This window comes from Pipistrellus hanaki (assembly GCF_964339955.1).
Source record: "Pipistrellus hanaki genome assembly, chromosome: 4".
Lineage (NCBI taxonomy): Eukaryota > Metazoa > Chordata > Mammalia > Chiroptera > Vespertilionidae > Pipistrellus > Pipistrellus hanaki.
Window position 1 is genome coordinate 39,280,660 of NC_140506.1, and position 18,792 is coordinate 39,299,451.

At 35.1% G+C, this 18,792-nt stretch overlaps 1 protein-coding gene across 12 annotated transcripts in view; it reads right to left on the reverse strand.

The window, feature by feature from the left end:
• Nucleotides 1-18,792, reverse strand: part of SSBP2 (single stranded DNA binding protein 2) — a 209,906-nt gene that overhangs the window by 73,353 nt on the left and 117,761 nt on the right. For 8 of the 12 annotated variants that reach the window (XM_084881326.1, XM_084881328.1, XM_084881335.1 and 5 more), the window contains exon 5: nucleotides 2,165-2,254. The exons of the other annotated variants lie outside the window; for them this stretch is intronic. In XM_084881326.1, coding sequence (XP_084737452.1) covers nucleotides 2,165-2,200 — 36 coding nt within the window. In that variant the 5' untranslated portion in view covers nucleotides 2,201-2,254. The remainder of the gene's footprint in view (nucleotides 1-2,164; nucleotides 2,255-18,792) is intronic. 12 annotated transcript variants of the gene reach the window in all.

Sequence of the window (18,792 nt, forward strand, 5' to 3'; positions counted from 1 at the left end):
TCTTCCTGGAATATTCTTTCTCTCTCTCCCTGTCTCCTTTGCCAAACTCATCTTTAGATGCCAATTTGGATTTCATTTATTTCCCTGAAATGCCCCTCCCAAGATTGGGTTTGGTGGCCTTCTGATTTGCTCTGAGAGAACACTCTGTTCATTTTATATGGCTCTCTCACATGCTCTCCCTCTCTCTCCCTCTCTCTTTCTCTCTCTCTCTCTCTCTCTCTCTCTCTCTCTCTCTCTCTCTCTCTCTGTCTCCCTCCCTCCCTCCCTCCCTCCCTCCCTCCCTCCCTCCCTCCCTCCCTCCCTCCCTCTCTCTCTCTCTCTCTCTCTCTCTCTCTCTCTCTCTCTCTCTCTCTCTTTCTCATTAACCATACCACGAGTTTTTGTTTTTGTTTTTAGGGCAAGGGCTTTGTATATAATGGTATCATAGGTGCCTAACAAACCTGATTGCACTCTATAGTTTGAATTCAGGTCCTTCTAAAAGATGTCTGACAGCTCTCCCAGGCCTACTGAATAAAGACTCCCGTTTTAACATGGCACACAGGGCCCCTCTCGATGTGCTAGAAGGTACCTTTCCAACATCATGTCCAGGAACTTCTGCCTATGCTCCTTCTACTTTCTGTGTCTATTACTCCGAACACCTCTGCACAGGGTTATTCTGATGCCTCCACACTTTTGCTTATACTATTCCCACTTACGACTTTTCCCCAACCCCTCTTAGCTGCAATTCAGGCACTTAATGGCTCTCTTCTAGGTCATCACGGAACTGTACGTTTCCCCTGCTACAGCACTCATCTTGCTGTATTACAGTTATTTCTCTTTAATGCCTCGCTGGCTAGACAATGAACTTCAGGAAGATACATGTTATGTATACACATTTTTAGATGCCTGCCACAGTGCCTGGCTCATAATAGGACTCAACTACTTGTCACATTGAAGTAATTAAAGCACATTTAACTTCTCTTATTAAGATTAAGGCAGAAGACAGGTAAAGGGAAAATAGTTCATTCTACAAAGTATAAAAAATGAAAATGTATAGTTTTATATACTTTGTTTAACCCTAGGAAGAATTTGGCTTCCTTCCTAATCTACCCCTTTATGTATACTTGGCAAGAGAATAAGAGCATGAGGGGAGAAAAAATGAGCTGGAAATGTTTTATGAGTAATGATCAACTAAAACTTTAAAGGAAAATTTAATGACAAAAGCCCAGAAAGCCGTGATTTGAATCCCAGCCCCATTACTTTCTGATCTTGTACAAAACGCTATATCTAACAAGCCTTGGCTTCTCCATCTGTGCAATAGCAATGATAATAATACATATTTCACATCTAGGATTATTGTAAGAATTAAGAGTTTATATATATAAAATATTTAGAACAAAGTATGGCAAACATTAAGCAGTTATTGTGTTAGATATTGTTATTATAGCATATTACATTTAATTCCTATAATGACTTCAACTCTAGTTTTTAACTCCTAAATTCTTCCTAATTTCCTTTAAGGGTGGTATTAACCAGGTAATAAAATAAATAAATGAATTTCAAAATCTTTGTTGGTTTGGGTTTGAAAACTGTCAAATTTAAAATGTGGATGTCATAAAATTAAAAAGTCTTAAATCACCATCATCATTGCTAAAATAAGAGTTCTTATTAAAATTTTATAATACTAACATGTGATGTAATGATATTAATAAAAATTCCAGCTTAAAAGCCACAAAGATGATTTTCAAATATTTTGATATAGCCTATAATCTTGATAAGTAAATAGGTTATGATTTAGCTATATTTTTTTAAAGTACAGCCAAATCTTGATTACCTTTAGTCTCTGGAGACATGGATAACTTAGATATTTAAAAACCATTTCAGAACTTCATCTTTAGCCTCTTCTCCTACCAAACCTTTACCACAGTTCACTTAAAGGGCTATTTTGCATTTCAATCCCTTTTTTTTCTTCTTGAACAATGAAATAGCAAAATAAATAAATGAATAAAGTTTTGACAATAATATAGGAAGGAAGGGCTAATGTCTTTGAATAATCAAGAGTTGGCTGCACAGCATTATGTTTATCTTAAGAATAAAAATAGTCTCATTCTCCTTCATATCTTTAAATAAAGTCAAAGAGGAGTTCCTATGCCTTAACATTCCTAGGCAGAGTTTCTCTGAGTACCTGAAAGAACCCTGGTGGTACAGGACCTACTGGCATGCCATCTCCTGGGGGAATGTTTCCTAGCACTGGACTGGGAGCTGCTGCAGCACTCTGCAAAGAATAAAGGAGAAACAAACCTATATCATTACAGAGAAGGCACACAACCAAAGACTGATGATCATAGACTACAGGAGGGGAAGTTTTTCTCCCCGGGAACAAATATTGGTCATTTCCCCCTCTACAGAGGTAAATGAAGATACAACAGTTAGTTTAGTATATGACTAACTTATTTGGTAACTTTCTGAAGTCACAGAACTGTAATAAGATGTTATATTTGAATGACATATAAAAACAAAAAACAAATAGTATAACAAAATGATAAAGGTTTAAACAAATGCTTTAAGGCACAGGCATCTAAAATGGCAGCATCAGTAACAATAGGTAAATATGTAGGCAGTAAGTTTGAAAATGGTAGTTGTAGAAGTTGGAAAACAGAACTATCTTTTTAGATTATGCTTTTCTGTATGTCATAAATAAATTAAGTTTCTGCCTATAGTTGGCAACACATTATTTATTCTCTCTCTGATAGACTACAATCAGTAGCCAAGACATATTTGATAGTAAAAAATAACATGGTGAGTGTAAAAGAATAATTAGGAGACTTAATAAGAGAAAGGAATTAGATTTGGAGATAATAGTCTAATATAAACAGATTATTAAGAAAACAGGTTGAAAAATTAAGTCTACTTCACTTGTAAATTATTTCATAGAATCCTAGGGCTTCATGAGATAGGAGTACAAAAACCTTTGGTTTTAGAGTTTGTAATCAAATCAAGGTTTTAGATTTAATTCTGACACAGAGCAGTAATATATACAACAGTTCTACAACCATGGATTTCATCTCTCCACCTGGGTAGACAAATTCAAACACAGAACAGTCAAGAAGAAACCAGAAATACGCTAAAGACAGATTAGTATAAATCCAACTGTTCTGCTATGAAAAGAGCTCAAAAGAAACACTGGATTTAGTGGATCTGTGGCACTACCCTCACCTACTCCTTCATGTACTAATATCCCAAAAGAAGATGCAATATCTCAGAATGTTTGCAGCATATATCTCCCAGTATGTAAACTGATAAAATAATAATGTTTATTCTATAGCACTGACAGTTATTAATAGTGAAGGCCAATGGTTTGATTATTTCCTGAGGAAATCTAGGTGTAAATGTGGCTATCTAAACTGTTGCTTACATCTGATAAACATCTGATAAAGCATATAACTAAACATGTGATAAAGCATGTAACTGTAAAAGAAATATTTCTTAAACATTAAGATGAAACATTAATATATTATTCTATTTTAAGCAAAAGCATGCAATTTAATGTAGGGTACATTAATTGAATACCTACCATTTGCTAGATATTGTTCTATATCATTTCATATGTCAACACTCATAGTTTTTAAAAACTGAAAGGCAAATTTCTTTTTTTCATTTTAACTAAACTTGCATAAAGACTAAATATAGAATATTAGAGTAAGAGGAAAATTTACCACCTAACATGTATCCTCTTTTAGTGTAAATGTATGTGATTAAGGTGGATCTGGGAAGAAAGCTTTGATCTGCATCCTTTGACAGTCAAGGGAAGCTGTTCTTAGTATCAAAAGCTAGACACTGGATGTCATTATTGTTCTAATTAACTGCAGAAGAGAAACTTGTGTTTGCAATACAAAAGACATAAAAAGATACAAATGTGTAAACCACACTCACCTATCTATATATCTAAAGGCCTAAGCAACCGTCTGACCATTCAACCATTCGAGCAGTAGCTATGATGCATACTGACCACCAAGGGGCAGATGCTCAACACACAGGCATGGAAACATGAAACAGACTGATGAATCTCAGAGGGAAGTGGGGGGGGGGGGGGGAGAGGGCAGGAAGAGATTAACCAAAGATCTTAAATGCATAATAAAGGCCCAGTGCACAGATTCGTGCACTGGTGGGGTCCCTCGGCCTGGCCTATGGGGATTTGGGGCTGAACCTGGCAGTCCGACATCCCCTGAGGGGTACTAGATTGTGAGAGGGCACAGGCCAGGCCTAGGGATCCCACTGGTGCACGAATCCTTGCCTCTAGTACATGTATAGAAATAAATATTAAATGTTGATCAGGTTTATAATACCAAAACAGGATTCAGTGAATTATTGCAACTTCCTAGTATAATTTGAAGATAAGATTTCTTCCTTAATTCTAGTTGCCTAAAAAGTATATAAAAGAAGATTTTGCCTACCCAAAGGTATAAAAATGTTTGTTTGCAACTAAACTAAAATTCAAGAAGTAAAGATGCTGGGCCATCATTGGCTCCTTTACTTTTCTGGGGGACTACATAGTTTAAAGATACCTAAAATGCTAATATATCTTACGAGTTCTTTATTAGACATGTTCCTTATGTTTTTTTTCTAGGTATTCTTTAAAAGTGAGACATAATTGTCAGATGATGATTTTAGCAATCTAAATCCTTAAAATAACTTTAAATTTAATTTCATGATTTCAAAATTATTTCACAAAGTCAATCAAAATATATTGTCAAGGACTCTTTTAAGCTGTGCAATATAACAGTTAACATCATTGTCCTTTATTTGCTTTAAAAAAATGAAATATACATATTTTTATTTATTTAAAAAAAATATATTTTATTGATTTTTACAGAGAGGAGGGGAGAGGGATAGAGAGTTAGAAACATCTATGAGAGAGAATCATCATCAATCAGCTGCCTCTTGCACACCCCCTACTGGGGATGTGCCCGCAACCAACGTACATGCCCCCTGACCAGAATGGAACCCGGGACCTTTCAGTCCGCAGACCAACGCTCTACCACTGAACCAAACCGGTTTCAGCGAAATATACATATTTTTATTGTTGACAGTATTACAGATGTCTCCCATTTTCCCCCACCTTTGTCCCACTCTGCCCAGCCCCTCCCCTCCCTCAGGCTTTCATCACACTATTGTCTGTGTCCATGGGGCTATGCATATAAGTATATAGGTTCTTTGTTTTATCTCTTCACTGTCCACCCTCCTCCCCCAACCCAGAGATATGTCCATCTGTTCCATGACTCCATGCCTCTGAAACATATAAAGTGGCTAAGAATTGGTGATCTAACTATTACAGATGATGTTTGCCATGCAGAAGAAAAAAAAGAGTGCTGTGATTAGCTGGTAATTTCTACAAAACACTTTTTCATATGAAAGCCAAGAAGCATGGGAAATTACAGAAAACAGAAGGGAAGCAGCTACTGATGCTAAAAAATGTTTTAAGTATAAGAGAAATGCAAAAAGACCCAGATAAACGCAGTGATGATTTCATTTCTAAGAATACTTCAGGAGGCAGCCTTTGATTCGGTTGTTAGTTTTCAGGACAGCAGCCATATTTCCTGGTTCCCTGAATTCTATATTTAGCTTTAATCAGAAATAATAGATTATAAGAAAATAGTCTGACATAAGGGATTTGTTTTGAGACCATTACATTCTAAATGATATCTTCATAACTGTACATGCACCCCAAATATTAGGTGCCAAGCTATTTGATGACACAAAATTTTGAACTTGGTGTAAATAATCCCCAAAGTGATGATTATAAATTATTAAGAAAACTCGTATTAATAGCACATAAAAGTTTCTGTTTGAAAATGAAATGAAATGGGGATATTTATGATACCATTATCAACATTCATATATTGTGTTTACTAGGTATACCAGTTAATAACGTGAATTTTCTCAATAGATGGAGTTACATATATGTTGATATATATGTGATTGGATATGTATGCTATTTTGTATTGACAACAAGCTTCAAAATTTCATATGTCAAACTTTCTGAAGGTGTTAACATAATAGATATTTTTAAACTTAAAAATGTCAAATTTTGTGCCAAAAATAGAGCATTTGCAGGAAGTTTTGATTCATTATTTTGAAGAAAAGTACCGCTGAATACTTCGGGAAGCTTATTGTGAACATGCTCTATCTCAAGATACTTGTGAACGCTGGTTTAAACGCTTTAAAAGTGATGATTTCAATGTGAAAGACAAAGAACATCCAGGTCAAACGAAAAAGTTTGAAGTCCAACAATTACAAGCATTATTGGATGAAGATGCATGTCAAATTCAAAAACACCTTGCAGAAAGATTAAACGTTGCTCAGCAAATACTTTCCGATCATTTACAAGTAATGGGAAAGATTTTAAAGGAAGGAAAATGGGTGCCACATCATGAACGAAAGACAAATGAAAACAGAAAAGTCATCAGTAAAATGTTGCTTCAATAGCATGAAAAAAAGTCTTTTTTCGCATCGAATTGTGACTGGCAATGAGAAGTGCATTTATTTTGAGAATCCCAAATGCACAAAATCATGGGATGATCCAGGTCAACCATCAACATGGACTGCAAGGCCAAATAGCTTTGGAAGGAAGATGATGATCTGCGTTTGGTGGGATCAGGAAGGTGTGATGTATTTGGAGCTTCTAAAACCAGGTGAAACCATTAATACTGATTGCTACCGACAAATAATCATTTGAACCACGCTTTGATCGTGAGACGACCAGAATGTTCCAGAAGACACAGCAAAATAATTTTGCTTCATGATGACGCACCATTACACACTTCAAAACCAGTTAAAGACACATTAAAAGATCTTGCCTGGGAAGTATTAACCCACCAGCTGTATTCACCAGACCTTGCTCCTTCAGATTACCACTTGTTCTGATTGATGGCACACGCACTTTCTGAGCAGCACTTCAAAACATACAAAGAAGTGGAAAATTGGGTCTCTGGGTCTTCGGGTTTGCCTCAAAATAAGAAAAGTTCTGTTGGGACGGTATCCACAAATTACCTGAAAGATGGGGGAAATGTGTAGCTAGCGATGGACATTATTTTGAATAAAGCACTTCTGATGTTTCTCTTGAAATTATAGTGTTTTCTTTGATTACAAAATCCACATTATTAACCGATACACCTAGTATAAGTTCAGCCCTCAAGAAGCATTTATTGGGTTCATATGAACTTTTGATGTTGTGTAAATTGTTATTAGAGCAATAAGCCTGCATTATGGCCACATGACTACACCATAGGCCAATCTGTGAGAGCTTTTCCATTAAACATCCCTCCCCCACCCACAATCTACTAACATTTTAGTCAAGCATTTAATAAAGTGACCTTCAACAATATTTCAAAAACCACAGTGTAAAGAGAAACACAAGGAAAAAGTGTTAGTAATATTAATGTTGTACCCTCTTTCACAAGTTTGTAACTGTTACTGTTATGGTCCCTGTTTTTCCTTTTTTAACTCAAAGATGGAAGAGTTTGTCTTTTTTCTACACTGTTAATTCAATGTAAAAGTCCCTGGGCTTCTACTTGAGAGTCTAAGTATTTTAACTACTCTGACTGGAACCTTACAAGAGAAATTGGATGAGTCACCTTTTGAGGAAAAAAAAAATATTTCTCCTCTGTGGTAAGCAGAACAGCCACCCAAAGATATCCATGCAAACCCCAGGGCCTGTGACTGCGGCAGCCTCTAGAAGAGAGAGCAGCCCCAGGCTGACTCCTAAAACCCCAAGGAACTGAATTTTACCAACAAACTTCATGAACTTGAAAGTGGATTCTTTCCAGAGCCTCCTGATAAGAACCCAGCTGGCTCACAGCCCTTGATTTCAGCCTTGCAAGATCTAGAGTAGAGAAACCAGCACACTTACTATATCAGACTATGACCTACAGAACCGAGAGTTAATATATTTACAGTGCTTTCAGTTGCTAACCTTGTGGCAATGTATGTGAGCAGTACAAAACAAAAACACCTCTCCCCCAAAATAACTATTTCATTTTGAAGGATATTTTTAAGGGCATCTAGAAACTAGGGAATTCTATGGCTCCTTAGAGGAAATTGTACTTGATCTGTTGCACAGGATGCATTTGCTAGTACTCCCATTTTATCACATCAAGTGTCTATCAGGTTAAAAATGAAAGTATCTCTAGGTTTAACAAAGCTTGGTTCTATGGTTTACCTGGTCTCACAGTTCTTTCAGTGGCTTTTACTTGTGTCCCCCTTCAGTAGTGCAGAGTGGGGAAGCATAGAGAGAAGGGCATATACAGCATCTCTTCTTCAGTGAAAATGGCCTGCCAGACCTCTAACTCTGCTTTTCTCTTACTCATAAAGGAATCGCTCCTTAACTATTAACAGAAGGTTCTATCAATCCCATCTAGACCCTAGCCAAGTTCATTTCTAGGATAGAGAAAATATAAAAACAAATGAAACCATAGTTTGAAGATTACCACCATGTAAATTTTGCTAACGGTCCCCGTTCTGACCCTGAGCACTGATTCAAAGTTACTAGAATGCAGCCTCAATCCTTGTGCCAAAAGAGGGTTCATTTCTTTCTTCCATTTGCTGGGCTGCCAGCCTCAGTTCCCACCTAATGAGCATCTCGATGTCTCAGAGACCAAAGCTAAACATTCTATTAAGTTCTTTCCTCATATTACTTCTGAGGGGGATATGTTCTGCCGCTGGACTTCCATTTCTATAGCTGAATCCTCAATATCTGATGTTGGGTTCCCTAGTTGCCAATAGTTCCCTTGCCTAGATCTCCGCTTACCATTTCTTACCATACTGCCCCTGGAGCATAGTATTTGTCACCTGCCGAGCATTCCCATTCTATAACATCCTAATGATGACCATCTGCACACACCCTCTCCAAAATCTCCAAAATCTCCAAGGCTGATCTACTAACCTGTCTTCACTCCTCAACTGTCTACTGTAGGACCTCTCTCAACTGCTTACTCTGTCATCCTAAAATGGCCTTGTCTTAGAATCCAAGGCCCACGTGTCCTGACTGCACAACCACAGAGCCTCTATTTTAGGAAGGTCTTTTTTTAAATCTTTGTCACAGAACAGATTAAAGCCATGGAGGTACAGCCTGTATCAATAGCATGAATCATTGCAATTTTTGTTTGTTTTTTTCCAGGATGAAGTTAATCATTAGGTACCCATCTTTTAAAAAGTCATATCCCTTATGAGACAGTTAAATATTTATGCAAAAGACATATCTCCTCTGAAATATCTTTTTTCTTTTGAAATTTACAGCTTTTATAGGAAGAAATTTAAAGTCAATAATTGTGTTTTTTCATTAAACAGCATTATTAGCATGAATCTAAAACAATATGTATCTAATATAACAAATTTCCAAAAGCTCCTAAATTTTATCTAAAATAAATGGCTAAATATGCTTAGTAGGTATTCTAATAAGTTTATAAAGGAAATTTCAAATTATTTCATTATATCACAATATTTTAGGATTATTCCCATACTAAAATTAATTTTTAAAACTACAGCATTAATTTTATTTAAAATATCTCATATCACCAAGGAGTTGTTATTATGGATAAAAAGAGTACTTAAAATTAACTTGAGCAGAAATACTACTATTTAATTTTAAAAGATGGTAATTACTGCTTTCTTAAAAGTGGCATAACAAATGGATTATAAGAGGCACAAAATAAAAATAAGGTAACAAATAAAAATATTTGTTTACATTGGCTCCAAACTGGAAATAGGGTTAAGGCACTGAACCAGTTTTCTAAATTATTTTTTATAAATATATAGGAAAATTCTGTTCAATTCTGCCACTGGCTTTGAAACTTTTTAATTGATGCCACAAGATAAAATAAAACATTACCACATGTTAGCACATATAAACAAACAGATGAAGGGATACCTATAAAGTGTACTTTTATATCAGTGTATGTGTTGGTGGCGAGATCATCTAAGCACACCTTAACAAAGACCCTAAGGATAATACATAATAATACAAATAACTAGGCTAAAAAAAATTAGAAGTTTATCTAACAACTATTACTTTCTGTTTGAAGAGAGAAATAAAAGATAAAGACAGTAATGCTTAGAGATTCACTTTAAAAATTAAAAAAACCAGTTTCATTCGACAGTGGTTGAGACACTTTTGGCCAAACTTCATCAACCTCCAACTATAGTGCTCTAGTCTAGAGTAATCACTGATTCCTGTAAGATAGTCACCAGAGAAAGATAGTTGAATACATCTTTCAACATAAAGAGATAGTGCGACTTTTTTAAACAAACATACCATATGTTCAGACAGCTCTCCATGAGGCTTAGAGTTCTTAAAAAAACATACCGAATCTCATACTGCAAAGGGGCACTGGGCTCTAGAACATGCTGTCACTCCTCAAAACATCTGATAGTTCCTCTTTTAGAACTCTCTGCCTTCAGACACAGTAGCACATATCTCGGATATTCTCAAGATAAGACATCTTTATCCTTAAACAGTAAATCTACTTTTTGGGTTCTCGATTCTATTCAATTGATCTATATTGTCTGTTCTTGTGCCAGTACCAGGCTTTTTTGAGAACAGTGGTTTTGTAATACAGTTTGAAGTCTGGTATTGAGATCCCTCCTACTTTACCCTTCTTTCTCAGGATTGCTGTGGCTATTCGGGGTCTTTTATTGTTCCAAATGAACTTTTGGAGAGTTCTTTCTAGGTCAGTGAAATATGCTGTTGGTATTTTAATGGGGAGTGCATTGAACCTATAGATTGCTTTAGGAAGTATGGACATTTTGATGATGTTGATCCTACCAATCCATGAACATGGTATGTTCTTCCATCTCCTTACATCTTCCTCTATCTCTTTTTTCAATGTCGTATAGTTTTCCGCATATAGGTCCTTTACTTCCTTAGTTAAATTTATTCCTAGGTATCTTAATTTTTTTGGTCTGATGGTAAATGGAATTGCTTTTTTAGTCTCTGTTTCTATAGTTTCACTGTTGGTGTATAGAAATGCCATAGATTTCTTGGCATTAATTTTGTATCCTGCTACATTGCCAAATTCATTTATTAAGTCAATTAGTTTTTTAATGGAGTCTTTTGGGTTTTTTATGAATAGCGAGTAATGGGAAGGATAAAAGCATTTTGCATTAAAGTTTTAAAAATATGACAGGTTTTTCATAGAAAATGGCATTAAACTTAAATGCAAAAAAATGTAAGTCATTTACTTTTTATTTTAAATGATAGTTGACATACAATAATATATTAGTTTCAGGTGTGCAACATAATGATTTGACATCTCTATGCCTTAAGAAGTCATCACCATGATAAGTATAATAACCATTTATAGCCATATTAAGTTATTACAATATTGTTGACTAAATTCCCTATGTTGTACACTACTAGTATATACACAGGAATTATTTTGTAACTGGATGTTGGTACCTCTTCACTTTTTTTGGCAACCATCAATTTATTCTATATGAGTCAATTTCTATTTTGTTTTGTTCATTTGTGTGTGTGTGTTTTTTCAGTTTTTAATATTTTTATTAATTTTTAGAGAGAGGAATGGAGATGGGGGAGAGAGAAAGAGAGAGAGAAACATTAATGCCAGAGTGAAACATCCACCGGCTGCCTCCTGTACGCCCTCTATAGGGAAATGAGCCCTCAACTTTGGCACATGCCTTGACAGGGAATCAAACTACCCTGTTTCCCTGAAAATAAGACAGTGTCTTAAATTAATTTTTCCTCCCAAAGTTGCGCTAGGTCTTATTTTCAGGGGATGTCTTAACTTTCCATGCGCTAGGTCTTATTTTCGGAGGATGTCTTATTTTTGGGGAAACACGGGTAGTAACCTTTTGGTGCAGGGGACAATGCCCAACCCACTGAGCCACATTGGCCAAAGCTGATCAACTATATTTATTCAAAAATGACTTTCTTTTGCCTGCTAACTCAATGCCATCTTATAAATATTGTATTAAATTTAAAATGCCACAGTACCTTTTATAGAGTTGAAATATATACATACATTTTTTTTTCCTTCAAAAATCAGTCACACACAAAAAAACCAGTTATAAAGAATGCTCTTAGAAAATATTGGAATAATGATTTGTAGAAATTTTGAACTAGACTAATCACTTATACTTTGGGCTTTTAGAATACAAGGTAAATCTTGACCAAAAAAATAAATGGAATTTATCAAGAAACATATGTTCAGATGGCACTCCATCAGGGTTAGAGTTATTAAAAAATGTTTTAACTAGAACTAATATGTATTCTGCCCAAACAGCATTTCCTAGCATTTGTATGAATTAAACAGAAATGAGTTAAAATGGGTCCTTGTCTCTTTCTCCATTGAGTTTACTATTGAAAGCCATGAAATGTTTTAAAATGTATAATATAAAGTTTCAACTTTTTAAAAAAAAAAATGTGTTTCATGATTTCAGAAAGGGAGTGGAATAGAGAGATAGAAATATCAATGATGAGAGAGAATCACTGAAACCCAGACATGTGCCCTGACCAGGAATCAAACTGTGACCTCCTAGCTCGTAGGTCAACATTCAACCATTGAGCCATGCCAGCTGTGGTAATCTATATATATAAAAGCTTAAGCAACCAAACGACCAGTTGACCAATAGCTATGACATGCACTGACTACCAGGGGGCAGACACTTAATGCGGGAGCTGCCCCCTGATGGTCAGTGCGCTTCCACAGCCAACTTCCCATGGAACCTCCCCCCAGCTGGCTGGCCAACCTCCTGTGGTCCCTCCCCCTGGCTGGCTGGCTGGTCCATTAGCGCTGATTGGCGGGGGGCTGGGAGAAATGGGCAGTCAACTTCCTTTACTCCCTCCTCCTGACTGGACTATAGTCCCTCCCTCTGGCCGGCCGCCCCTCTTCCCCCCATTGGCCTTGATCACCAGCCACGCTGAGGGACCCCAATTATAGACGGATTTGTGCACCGGGCCTCTGGTCTTATAATAAGGCCCTTCATACTCTGAATCTGAATTGGGTTTCCAAGCCTTATATTTACTACCTTCCTACATGTTTCCAACATCCTGTTAATTTTTCATAGGCATCTGCTGCACCAAGTTAAAACTATGAGCTCCTTGGAAAGAAGAACAGTGCCTACCTCAATATCTTCCTTATACAATGAGATTTAAAAGTATCTATTGAAAGAATATATCAACAATTCTTATACAATTATTTTGATTAAAGAGTTATTATTATGACAGTGATTTTACTGAACCCGCTGACTCTGTTAATCTTAATATGGCATTAAGATTTTGTTAAAGTACCATAAGAAGTCATAATCTTAAGGTCAATGGGTTTTGGTGTGTCCGTCCTCTCCTTTGATGCCCTTTTCCCCCTAGAGAGCAGTCTTTTCTCCAGACGACACCCCCTCTCCTCTTCTATGTTATACTTCCCCTACTCTCCCTCCCATCCCTCATTTTAAATACACATGTCCAGATTTTATGACTCAAAGAAATAAAAGAATACTTCTGATATAATTACTCCCGCTTATTAATGGACTGGTTAAACTTCGGAAATGAATTTTAGCCCTTAAACATTAATTAGTACTTAGCTATATTTTATATTCCAAGTCCACTTTCTGACATTTGGGAAGCATAACTATGCTTATGATACTATATTTATCTTTGATATTATCTAACACTAAGTATTTTTGTCTAAATTTTCATGAGTTTGGGTCTTGATACTCTATTAAAATGGCAATTTCTTTGAAGACCACAATAAAGTCTTATCTAAAGAAACCAGCACCTTAGACTTAATAGCTAGGTGTGCAATAGATTGTTACAAAAACATCATATTAAATTACCCAAAATTTTTTACCAAAATAATTTTTATTAATGAGGAAATGAAAAGCAATAGTTTAAAGGTTTTAAAAATCTGAGCTAAAAAATAATCACTGATCTATTATTTAATTTTTATTTTGAATTTGTACGAATAGTCTAAAACTTTAAAATAATCCTTAGTTGACTTTGAGTGGAATGGGATGATTTGATTCTCAACATAAATTTGAAATGATCAACAAATGTCTACTAATGTAACCACGTGAATATAATTTCAGGATTTGGCTTCTTGTTCATATTCTATAGAATCATAGTAAGAACTTATCAAGCTAGTTCTGAGCTTCCAAAACATAGGCATGATATTTTATTATAGGAGAAGTATAGTAAGCATAGAAAAAGAAAAGTCATGTTATTATAATTAACTATGACTTTTCTTTTTTTTATTATTATAACAGCTAATTAGCTAGCCTCTAAGATTTCTTTTCCTTCTATATTACCTCATCTATATTATAAAAGGCCTGTGGCCCTAGCGCCGTAATGACTAAAGACCAGCGCGGGTGGGCGGGACCGCGAAATTTCAAGTGCTGGGCTTCCAGTTACATTATAAAATACATTTGGTTTCAGGAATTAGGAAAACAAACCTTTTCTTAAATATATGTATCTGCTTCTTAACAATAGATGTGATGATCTGTATTCAGAAAATATTTAACACATGTATAAGCACAAGTTTTGTAAGTAATGGTATTTCAAGTGAAGCATCGTAGACATCCCAGTTCTAGAGTTTTATTATACTCATAATTTTCAAACTTTTAGAAATGCAAATGCTGGTTTTACACAGAGTTAACCTATAAAATTCTGGAAGTCTAAAAGCAGTCTTTCTCAATGGGAAAGCTTGAACAACAAATGTCTCTCTAAATGTCTATATTCTAATATTAATTAAAAAATATATTTTATATAAATGTAACTGAAGTTTTTTCAGTCAATGTATTAACGTAAATCTTGCTTACTTTTTTTTTTATGGTAATGTTGCAATGAAAGAACTTAGTAAATATATTTCAATACTGAATAAATTAAGTATTCTAAAATTTAAAAATATATAGTTCATCAAATTTAGAAAAAATTAGAATTTATGCTTATTTTTATGCCATTGCTGTTTTGATATCATATATATATTTTAAAAATACCATCAAGACAATTCTTTTAAAATGCTGACATCAATTTTAAAAATGTAAAATAAATAAAAATGTTGACACCTACCAAGTATTTGTAAAGTAATTATACTTTATATGCTAGTTATATGTTCCAGAGAATTTCTAAAAACCTGGAGCAGGCTATTTTAAGAAAACAATTTAATATTAAAAGATATGAGTGTTAACTCACATTTCACTAACCACCTTCTATGTAAATATTTGTGATCATTCTCAGAATCTTTTTTCCAGTTATACTTACTTGGGATTAGGAAAAAAACAGATTCACTTTGTTTTGTAGCATGAAGCTAATAACATTAGCTAGGTCAGTCCTTGAATGTGTGAATATTTGTGCTGGTTGCTGTATTGAGAGAAACATAAGCCAACAAGGCTCTATAAAATATGTTGAGCACTAGTTTCATTCACATAACTCATTTGGTTTCACAAGTATATATCTTAATAAACATCTATATCTAAGAAGCAGAATAAGTCATATGTTTAATTATAATCAGAAACTATATGAAGAAGCCAGAGATTTACACAGTAAAAACAAAGTAAAACAAGATTTACGGAAAATAATGTAAAGGCGTGCATGTGTGGAAGGAGGTGGTAGAACACAATACAGTTTAGGATAGTTTAAATTCTTCAGTTAATTTATGACTCAAATGGTGATAGGCTTTTGCTAATTATAAAGAGCAGGAAAATGGCAAGGAGGTTCAGAATTTATAAATTTTTCCTCATCCATTTTTCACGGCAATGTATAAAACACAGTGTGTAATACTATCTCTTCACTTGAAAAGGCAACATTAAAAATAGGTCACAGCTTCTGATGGAGGTTAGGAACTGCCAGGGGGAGGACTCCTGCACAGCAGGGGTTCAGGAAATGATAATGAGAAGGCAGTGCTGCTGAGAACCAGACCGGAGGCTTGAATTCTCCCTCTGCTCTCTGGCCTTCCCTAGGCCATATCTTCAGGTGGCCTTGGGCGCCTCCCTTAAACTCTCAGTGATTTGACAAACAGTAATTTTGAGTTTACATTCCTTACAAATGTAAGCTCAAATACAGCTTTGATGAAATACACATGCAATATATATTCCTTTACTCATGACCTTAGACCTTGTAAACTACCTTTCAATGTTTTATTTTCTCTAGGACAACTTGTAGATTTACATAAATCACAAAGGCTAGAAATCAGTTCTAAAAATATGAAATTCTTTCAGAAAAAAAGATTTTTTTAAGAAGGAAAAAGGGGCTGAAACTGGTTTGGCTCAGTGGATAGAGCATCAGCCTGCTCAGTGGATAGAGCATCGGCCTGCGGACTGAAAGGTCCCAGGTTCGATTCCGGTCAAGGGCATGTACCTTGGTTGCTTGCGGGCACATCCCTAGTAGGGGGTGTGCAAGAGGCAGCTGATCGATGATTCTCTCTCATCGATGTTTCTAACTCTCTATCCCTCTCTCTTCCTCTCTGTAAAAAATCAATAAAATATATTAAAAAAAAAAAAAAAAAAAAAGGAAAAAGGGTGGGGTTGGTGTAGCTCAGTGATTGAGCATCCACCCATGAACAAGGAGGTCACCATTAGATTCCCTATCAGGGCACATGCCCAGGTTTCAAACTCGATCCCTAGTAGGAACATGCTAATAGATGGCAGCTAATAGATGATTCTCTCTCATCATTGATGTTCTCTCCCCCCCCACCCTCTCTCTCTCTCTCCCCCTTCTTTCCTCCCTCTTTGAAACCAATAAAAACATTTTTTTTTTAAGTTTTAAAAAAGAAGAGGGGAAAAACACTTTAAAATAGTTTTATTTTTTCCTCACTTCATGTGGAACAAAACTTGAAAGCAAAGTTGTGAAAATGGACTAGAAACTTGATCTTTGACAAAGAGTGGAATGCAACTTAGTACTTGTAGCATTATAATAATTTGGAAAGCCAACTGAAATAGTTACCTTTCAAAACTTGAAGAATGATTTAGAAAGTGTCACTTTTCTATCTCAGAGTAGTGTTTGTTAGTTATTTAAAATCCATCTCCCTACAGGACTTTGTCGCTCTACTTTCTGTATATCCCTATCAGCTAAGATTTTCTTTTATTTTATCTTCTATGTAGCTTTTAAACCAAAAAAGAGTTGTATCAAATATCTATTTTCAACTCCCTAAACCACCTTTCCCCATCAAGATTTTTATCTACTCCCTCCTCCCACCTTCTACTCACAACCCTACTAGCCATTCCCCAAATTCCAGTTTGGGCTAGGATATTTATTTTGTTTTTACTCAAAGAATTAATAAGTATTATTACTGAACTTAGAAAGCTATATGAGGTGGCTAGCTATTTTCTAACAGTCATATGAAAATTCAGAAAAATGTGTAAAAAGAACAACTCCTTTATGTTTCAATTACTTGGAAATTCAGCTATAGCAACATCATATATATATATATATATATATATATATATATATATATATGATATAGCTTCATTTATTTATACATGAATGAAATTATGTCATCAGGGCAGCAGGGAGTAGAAATGAAACAATGACAGGATGTTGCTGTTTTAGCAAAGCATTTACAGTTTAGTATTTATTTTTAAACACATGTACTAAATGTATAGTTAACTTCCTTGTGTTCCCTTTTTTGTTTTTACCTCTTTTCTTTCTATCTCCTTTTCTTCATCCCTCCTTCCTTTCCATCCTCCTTTCCTTACTCCTTCCTTTTGCCCAACATTGGATTTGGACTGAGACTACAATTTCAACAAGAAATAAAAACTACATTATCCAGGAAGGAAGCTAAAATGTTTCCCTCCCCCCAAATGCCATTAGAGGCTTCCTGAATAAATGAAAAACACATTAATTTGAGAGAGAGAAAAAAAAAAAAGGTGCTTGTACAAGCAACAAAAACAGATTCCGGTCTGCATTATGATTAAAATCAACTTGAATAATAAATGTCCAATATGGATAAGATCTATTAGGACGTTTCCACATCTATAGCTAATAAAGTTTGCTAACAAGAAATATGTGTATTTTGTCAGTACATTGTCAAATAACAAGCAGTGTGGCTTCTGCCAATTGCCTTTAAGATAGTTCATAACATAATGGATTTCATTAACAGAAAATTTCTTTTAAATATAATTATTACTGAACATTTTCATTCAAAATCATTCCATTCTGTCATACTAATCAGTGGAATGCATGGATATAATAATATATATACGTATACATATGTATATATGTTATCTATACAACATATGTCTGTGTATGTGTATTTAATTATAAATATGCTAGAGGCCCAATGCACGAAATCCATGAGAGAGTCGGCCTTCCTTCCCGCAGCTGCCGCCACTGGCTCCTCTCTGGCACCTGGGACCAGGGCTCCCCTCACAGCCTCAGCTTTGTCTGGAAGGACGTCCAGAAGGACGTCTGGTCTAATTAGCATGCTATGCTTTTATTATTATAGACAATTTAATTTTACATAATTATTTACATATTTGACAAATGGGCTCATATTTTACATTTTATATGAAAATGCTATGCATATCCACATATATTCTTGCTTTGAGGCTCATTTTTTTTTTTATAAGAGCACATTGAAATTCCTCTTACAATTTATTTTTATTTTATGCTTAATAATTACCAGTCTATTTGACTCATATTTAAAGTGCAAATAAAACAAGGTGTTTTTTTGTTTTGTTTTGTTTTGGCTTTTTTGTTTGTTATGCATGACTATTTAGCAGGCAAGTCTGTAGTTTGTACCCTAAGCTTCCATCTTGAGATTGTTCTCAACAACTCATTTGGTCATTATAAAGGTAAGTACCACTCATAGT